This window comes from Eucalyptus grandis, chromosome 2 (genome assembly GCF_016545825.1).
Source record: "Eucalyptus grandis isolate ANBG69807.140 chromosome 2, ASM1654582v1, whole genome shotgun sequence".
NCBI classification, from domain to species: domain Eukaryota; kingdom Viridiplantae; phylum Streptophyta; class Magnoliopsida; order Myrtales; family Myrtaceae; genus Eucalyptus; species Eucalyptus grandis.
In genome coordinates, this window is record NC_052613.1 from 49,055,972 (window position 1) to 49,064,820 (window position 8,849).

The following is an 8,849-nucleotide window of genomic DNA, read 5'->3' on the forward strand; positions in this document are numbered from 1 at the left end:
TCAGATTGACGCTTTGCTGCTGGGCCAAAAGGAGTCTGCAATCTTCCATAATAGTTCTGGCAGCTTGTGGCCCAATATGCACTGGACGACCTCTCCATTATCTGAGGACAGGTCAACTCCCTGTTCACTTCCAAAGTACAATTCAGTTCGTGCGTTGCCTGCTTGCTCTGTCTTCTTCAGCCAAGACTGAAGACGTGTGAATGAGTTTCGCGAATCCATCAACGAGGAGTCTTCAGCCAAGGCACTATGCATCGGAAGGCTCCATTGATTGGCTCAACACAACCGAGCAAGTTTTTGATTATGAGAATCTGGCGGAGAATCAGAAGGTGAAGCTTGTGGCCATCAAGTTTAAAAAGGCATGCTTCTATTTGGTTGGAAAATCTAGAATGTCAAAGAACCTGTGAAGGAAAACAACGTATCAAAGTATGCTTCGAATTAATTCCAAACATTTAAATAATTTGGTAATTTACTCTATACAACTAATTTTGGTTAGAAATCACTAACATGGACACCGACCAACCGACTACTGGTCATTTTACATGACCTGGCTAGAACTAACGTGGACAAATTCTTTTAATTTTTTTTTTTTTTTTTTAATCTTGCTCCTTTTCATTTCCATTGGCTTGTAGTTGGTACTTGGCCATGGCTAGTGATTGACCGACCATTGGTGAGCCGTAGTGAGGGTGCCATGGCTCTCACCATATTTGGAGAGGGCTTGACCCTTGCCCGGCCATAGGCCAAAAGGAAAGAAAAGGATAAAGAAATGAAAGGGAAAAAATGAAAATAAAAAATTTAAATAGAAAAATTATCCACATTAGCATTAGCTACACCACGTAAGATGATCACTAGTTGGCCGGCGTCCACGTCTACAGTTTATGACCAAAATTGGCCGGAATGACTAAATGGGCAAGTCATCAAAATGTTTAGAACTAAATCGACAAATCATCTGGGAATAATTGAAAGGTTTTGAACTAAATTAGCTCTTGTATTATAGATTTAGAATCTTGAACAATTATTCCTCCCAAAAACTTTATCGGCAAGATAATTTCCATTTTTTTACCTTGCAATTTGAAACAAGAGGAGTTGTCCGTGGAAGAATGCAACACCAAATTTGAGCATGTGCTATGATGTCATGTGGTGGCGGCAGTGGATGAGCAAACTATAACTCGGTATTTTGACAGTCTTCATTTGAAAACTGCCGATGTAGTCCGATTACAACCTTATTGGACTTCTAATCAAGTCTTCACATTATCGATGAAGGTGGAAAACCAACACAAAGGAGAAAAGAGTGTGAAGTCAGAAGCCATTAACCAAAGAGGGATATTTTAATCTTGAGAGTTTGACTTTAAAACCTTTGTCGGCATCCAAGGAAGCCGTTGAACAAAGGAAGAGCACCTGAAACCAATTAGCCAAACGAAGCCAACAATAAATCCAACACTGTTTGAAATGTCATGGATTTGGTCTCATTGTCTTGGAGTGTCTTGAAGTAGGTAAATAAGTCTTGATCAAGAGCAGAGTGCAAGCTATTCCTCAACATGCCATGTTGATATTCAAGATACCATATTCTGTTTGTAATGCTATTGAAAAAAGAGTAGCCTCTTTCTAGTGGAAACAAAGTGACGCAAGAAAAGGAATGCACTGGAAGAGATGGGAAGTGATGAAAACCAGAAAAGACGAAGGAGGTCTAGGTTTTAAAGATTTGCAGATCTTTAATAAGGCTATGTTAGGAAAACAAGCTTGGAGACTATCTCAAAATCCTTCAGCTCTTTGGAGTTGGGTTTTTAAAGGCATATATTTTCCGGATGGAGACTCTTGGAAAGCCAAAAAAGGACATCACCCATCTTGGGGTTGGCAAAGGATCCTAGTTGGAAGAGAAACCATTGAACTGGATGTTAAGTGGCTGGTGGGAGATGGTAAGTCCATAAAGATCCATGAGGACAAATGGCTAACTTCAGGTCTGATCGGGGTTCCACAAATAGGGATGATTTATACAAAGTAGCAGATCTTATTAACGGAGGAACAAGGGAATGGAAAGAACTAACTTTGCAAAATATGTTTGCAAAGGATGTCATCAAAGAAATACTAGCTATTCCCATCAATCATTACCCCATGGCTGATGTTCTATGTTGGATAGCAAACAAAACCGGAGATTACACAGTTAGAAGCCGCTACAACAATCAGCATTCCAAGTCTAACAAGCCAGATCCATCCAAGGCAACATCCTCATACCAGCGCCTCCTCGACAATTATGGGCAAAAATATGGAATCTCCAAGTCCCCCCTAAAGTGCGAATCTTTCTATGGAGTATATGCCAAGATGCCCTCCCCACATGAGAAAAGAACAAGAAATAAGTCTACTTGTTAGTAGTGGATCAACTAAAGATTACCTTTTCTTGACTTGAAACCAAAGGATGCTCAAAAGATTCCTCACCTTCTTGCCAGCGTTTCTTGATGAACTGCTTCAGCAGGACAGCAGCTAGGTAGAAGTATGTTAACTTTTCACAACATAACTGCCCAAATAGAAGTTACAATACATACTGGATAACTAGAAGTAGAGAACACAATGGAACAGGATGCAAGGTTTAACACCTCATTTCCTGCACAGAATAACTCGTTGATTTCCCTCTTTTTATGAATAAGACATTAAGACAATAATTGCTGATCATTAAGGGCATTTCCTCTTTTTCTGAATAAGAAAAAAACGTAATTTTGCTTTCCTGTCAAAATCTAAAATATTATTCAAATTTCAAATAATTATGACAAATTCATATGCGAATGTGCATGTCAATGTTTGTATGTTATGAAGATACAAAGAAAGCAAAAGGCAAAAATTACAAGTCATTCCAAAAACATTGGATATTATTAGCTAGTTAACTATTATAACATGTATTTGGACAAGATGTTGATAAGATAAGATAAACCAGTATGTGATGCGAGTACTAATATAAGGATATCTGGCGCAATCCAAATGGAAGCTCCCAATTGGCTGCTACTTTTGATAATGCACTTCCAAAACCTGTAAAGTTCAAAAGATAAATGCTATTAATAAATCATCTCAAATGATGAGAGATAGATAAGTGACTTAAAAAGGCTAGAGTGAGGAAATAAACACAGCATGGAAGTTATTTGCTCCTTCTAACAGCTGATAGTAAAAACTGAGCAGGTCAACCATCTGCGAGATTAAGGAAGACGAAACTATGACCTCACCAAAAATGAATCTTCTTTATTTTAAAAAATAGTTAGCATTCTTTTTCTAAAGATGTTTGACTAAATGAATCCTTTCAGTTGTGAAATCCATAAACCGAATGCTTCATTTGCCTTCTTATGTTATACCTGCCCCTTTGACATGAGCCACTTGTGTCTCTTGACTTTCATCTAGGTATATTTATTACCCACTAAAATTCTACAAATTCCCTGGCAGAAGGATTACCAGAATCATTTGCGTTCTCGAGCTATACCTTCCCCATTTGACATAAGCTGCTTACAACTACATCTCTTGACCTTTAATGAGGTATACATATTTCCACAAAAATACCATCACTTCCCTAGCAATGACCTACGTAGTAGAATTTCTAGCTCTCCAGGCCAAAGGTGCAAAAGAACATGGGTGCCGAACAGTGTACCTAAAAAGCAAACAAAACTGTACTAATCACCATGGACACGACAATGTGGGTATCCCTTCCCATATTTCTCCCAGGAGTTTTCATCCCTTCGCACGATGCCCAGCACAACATCTCGACTATTTGACTCATGCTCCATTCAAAATTCCACAGATTCTCAACCTCTGCTCGCCACACTACAGTTTGACATCTCTTTCCATGTTTCCCCAAGCAGTTATTAATTCATAGCTGCCCCTGCACACGATGCCCGGCACAATAACATCTCAACAATTCGACCCGACCTCCAATGATAATAATAATAATAATAATAATAATAATAATAATAATAATAATAATAATAATAATCACACAGATTCTCGACGTCTTCTTGCAACGGCCAGTTCACTCTTCCGATAGCACATTAAAACGAGAAAACTAACGCAGTCAATCATCCCCCAGCGACAAACAACGTCGGAACTCATCCCCGCCACCATTCCCGGTATTTCGTCAATTCAACAAACATCAGGCAGGCGAAAGCCAGCAACGGGGCTGGGGAAACAACTTCAGCACAGCAGACAACGAGCGACGAGAGAGAGAGAGAGTAGCGATTGATCGGAGGATCACCAGACTGCAAGGACTCTTGCTGGAGCGAGGCCTCGGCGAAAGCGCGGACGTCGTGGTTGGGGGCGAGAGTGGCGGACAGGCAGTTCAGCAGCCATTGCTGGTCCTGATCGACCGTCGCCGACGCCATCGACTGCAAAACCGAAGGAGAAAATCCGCACGAGAAGAATGGAATTCGACCGGTCTTTCGACTTCGCCGGTTTCGTAGCTCTCCGGCGAAGGAATCGCCGGGGAGGAGGGGCGAAGCGCGGTTTTTTTTTTTGGGGGGGGGATTGTTTTGGCGGGGGTTTTGGAAATGGCGGAGGAACTGGAACGAGCGATGTTTTTATTCATTAGGGTTCAGATTCAAATAAAAAAAGAAAAAAATTGAATTTTTATTCTCTATTAGTACAGAATTTAAGGAATTATTGTCAGAAAGGGAGGGATTTGATTTTGATTTTGCGGTCGGACTGTGATCATGATGATATCCGTCCGGTGTCCCTTTGCACAGATTTTCTGCAATGTTTATGTATTAATATTATGTGGGTGAATCATTACCCTTTACCAAAAAAAAAAAAAAATATATATATATATATATATATATATTATGTGGGTGAAACCACCCGCCGTGTCAGCATAGTGATTGAGCTTCAGTTCCTTTCGAGAGAGGTTTAGAGTTCGAATCTTTGCATCGTCTGTCTTGTTGGAAAAAAATCTACAACTTACTCGGGACAAAAAAGGTGGTGGTGACTTTCCCCTCTAGGGTTTCCCCCTCGTGGTGACTTTCCCCCTCCTCTAGGGTTTAGGGAATCGGTTCCCAGGTACAAAAAAAAAAAAAAATATATATATATATATATATATTATATATATATAAATAATCTGTCTTGTTGGAAAAGAATCCACAACTTATTCGGGACATAAAATGTGATGGTGACTCTTCTGCTTTTCTAGGGTTTAGAGGTTCCTTGGGTACCAAAAAAAAAAAAATTATATGGGTGAATATCATCGTTTGAAAATTTTAAAATGTGACGGCTACTTCATGCAAAATAAAGGAGAACGCAGAAGTGTCATGAAATTAGTAAGGAACTAAAAAGTAGAATTAATGTTTGGGTTCGCTGCTAATATAATAAGAAGGGCATAAACCTTGAGTTATATCTATTGTAACATATTTATTCTAAATTTTTTTGTGACGTCAAAAGTTTTCAATTTATACATGTTTAATATAGTTATCACTCGTTAAAATCTATTAATGAAAACTGTCAAAATTTGTCTATATAAACACCACGAGACAAACATCATTGACATCACGCTCACATGACTTAAGTGGAATAAAAAAAATATTATTTTGACTGAAAAATCATCTAACACAAGATGTCATATAAATTCAAATTTAGAACATTTTATGTCACAAGGAAAAAATTAGGGTATTCATGGTTGGCATAGTTTGGGAATTTTAATGTCATGAAAAAAAAAATCATGCAACTTAGTTTGTTTTTTTTTTTTTATATATGTATATATTTGTGGTTTTTTTCCTAAAAAAATCATAAACAAGTGTGTCCTTCTTGCATACTCGCTCAAAACTCGTGAGTGGTTTGCTTGATCTACCTGCCTATGAAGTGGGTCAGGTGGCAAGTGATAGCTAAGGGCGGGATTTGCATTTCTCATCTTCATCCAACAGTAATTAAGAATAGCTCCATATGAATTCTATCCCAAAAGTAATGGCTTGTGACTAGACCCTTCAAATTGATCATAAACCCATTTCTTAACCTATATTTAATGGGATGGGTAATTATATAAGTTGGTTATATTCCGTAAATAGATTATAAATAGTTTTAGAATGGTAAAACCCAAAATAAAATAGGCATTAAATGGGTCCATAATTTACTTAAATCCAATCCAATCCTATGACTCTTTCTTCACACACTCTATGGCCCGCTCACATCGTGCTCTTATCTCTATTTATATATGAATTTTTGTAAATAAAGTTAAACATAGAAGTACCTTAATAATAAGGATTTGATATGGGTCGGCTTGGATACGGGTCACTAAATTTGTATTGCATAATAAATCGAAACGAGTTAAATGGGTCAATCTATATTGGAGCATTTTTTATCTGACCCAAATTTGACCCCACCTACCTATTTGATGGATTTAGTCAAGACCCAAGCTTATCTAAGGTATTTTAATGGTCTCGTGGCTCATGCACTTGTGTAGCCAGTCCAAGGGCACTTCTACAAAAACAAATTTGGCGGTCATTGGTCAGGTCTCGAGCATTAAAGGGGGAAATGTTAGAATGCTATTCTATGGTGCAACTGCTCAATCTCATACCCAAAGTCCTTTGCAAACTTTTATCATATGCTTTTCTTTTTATGATCTAATGCTAGTGGAATTTCATTCACAACTAACGTAGGTCATTGCTGGCCTTTCGGTTTTACTTACTCATGCTTCTAGCGTGGACACTTACTCAATTATTTGGCCGTTGCACCCTAGAAACTGTAGCTCTTTGGTTTAAGGTATTGACGAAAAGTATGTACAACTTTCAGGGTTGGTGTGTTGAAGGATTTTTAGCCAAAAAATAAGGAGTCTCAATTGAATCTTGCCATCTGTACTCAAATTATTCTACGTCGGAGTCACTTGCATAAATAAAAAAAATCTCAAAAAGAAGGAGAAGTATATGCAACACTTTGAAGTGGATTTTATATGGTACCTCTAGTCTTTCAAGAAAGCATACTGGAAATTCAACTAAAATGTTCTTTCGTCTCACCTATAATCCAGAATTCTTATCTTTACTTCTTTCTTTCGTTTCTCCACTGACCACTCTTCATTGATGGACATGGACAATAGTGAAACCCAATGCAAAAATTCTCAAAATAGACGGATGAACAACACTTGAACAAACAAGTACAAACCAAGCATGTCTAGCATAAGAACTTAGCTAGACTTTCATGGACACCAGTCACAGAAACAACAAAGATTAAACCAACAAAAAACAGAACAGTGATGAGAAAATCCGTCACTCCCATTTGCTCCTCACTTGGTGAGTGTGCAAGAAGTCGTAAGCCAACACTTGGTCAGTGTGCGGAGTCTTCTTCATCCTCTTCTTCAGCACAAAACTCTCCACCAACACATAACAGCCAAACCTCTTCCAATTCTCGCTCAACCCGCTCTTGATGAACTTCTCCATTCTCTTCACCCTGACTCTCTTCTCTCCCTCCTTCACCCAACCCACTCTCTCTTCCTCCCACCTCATTCTCTCCACGATCGTCATGCTCAGTCCTATCCCTCCTGTCCTACTCCTAAACCACATCACTCCATCACTCACATTGCCCTCCCCAGCTTCCTCACCAAACACTGTGATGGCCTCCTTCTGAACAACCACATCCACTTCCACAGCATTGTCTTCATTGGCTGGATTGTCACAGGCATGGACCTGCTCCCACCTCTGTTGCAACGTCATCTCATAGAATGCTGATGTTTTGATCTGGTCCCCCGCCTCCCCGTCCTTGATGAACATGAACGGGCAGTACCACTTCCCCACCACCACTGGGTCCGAGCTCTTCCTGTCGATCGAGAAGTCAAAGCTCGGGAGCTTTGACCTCTGAGAGTCGTTGACTCCTGGCGCATCGTCATCCAAGGAGAAGTACTTGGGCGTTTTGCCAAGGAGGGTCCAGCCATTCCTCATCAAGAATTTTGGAGGGTACCCATCTGGGGCGACGGACTTTGCATGGAAGCCGCCGAACCCACACATTGTCTCACTCCGGCAAATCACGAATTGCTGGCATATGTCTTCGGGATCCAAGGAGCTTGGTTTCCTGTCTCGAACGTATCGGAAGCACAAGCAGGTGCCTTTGTCTTCTTCCGTCGAATTAGCATGCGCTTCCCTACACGGCCATTCGAGATAGAATGATTTAGAATTTTTGAGAAATGCCACGAATATAAATCAAGCATTAAGCAGCTAAACTTTTGCTAAAACCTATTTCCTAAGTGACGTGATAATATGTAACTTCAATCACTGTAACAAAAGCGAGTTCTTGCAGAGATTTTCTCACGCCCCCACATCATCCATCCAATGATATTCCCCTGTCCTATTTATAAATATCAACATATTCATCAGCTATTTCAGGAACAGACAAGAAGTGAAACTATTCAAAGTACTTAGAGAGATCATACCCTTTGTGCTTCCCGCTACGCCGAATCGCATAGTACTGATTGGAGGACAAGGGCTGATTGACGACGGGGATCATGAACACCTCATCGTTGTAGGTCTTAAGCTTTGTGCCGCCCTTCTCGCCACCGGAAGGGCGGACCTCCCTGTACCGAACCGTGAGGTCCTTGTTCTGAGGGAAGGGGAAGTCATAGAGCTCACTGTCCTTGCACAGCCCGAAGCAGCAGAAGTTCTGGGCTTCCTCGTCCTGGATCACTAGGTATCCAGAGCCAGGCCCTGCCGGTGGAGCCTCCGAGAGGGCCTCAGGACGCTGCCGGTACATGGACAGAGGCCGCGTCACATACATCGTCAACAAAGGGAAAAGAAGAGCTTCTGTATTTTACTAATCTAATCTTGAAATGTCGAAGATCTGTTCATTTGCGTGAGAAACATGAGTTTCTTGAAGTGATGCTCCCATTAATAAGGAGGGGGGCAGATATTTCTTTC

At 40.2% G+C, this 8,849-nt stretch overlaps 1 protein-coding gene across 1 annotated transcript; it reads right to left on the reverse strand.

Moving 5' to 3' along the window:
* Positions 1–7,042: 7,042 nt before the first annotated feature.
* Positions 7,043–8,849, reverse strand: LOC108953813. Its single transcript, XM_010046018.3, has 2 exons — positions 8,369–8,849; positions 7,043–8,079 (listed from the first exon to the last, which is right to left on the reverse strand). Exons 1-2 carry the CDS (start codon positions 8,707–8,709, stop codon positions 7,212–7,214), a joined length of 1,209 nt encoding a protein of 402 aa, XP_010044320.1. The 5' UTR covers positions 8,710–8,849; the 3' UTR covers positions 7,043–7,211.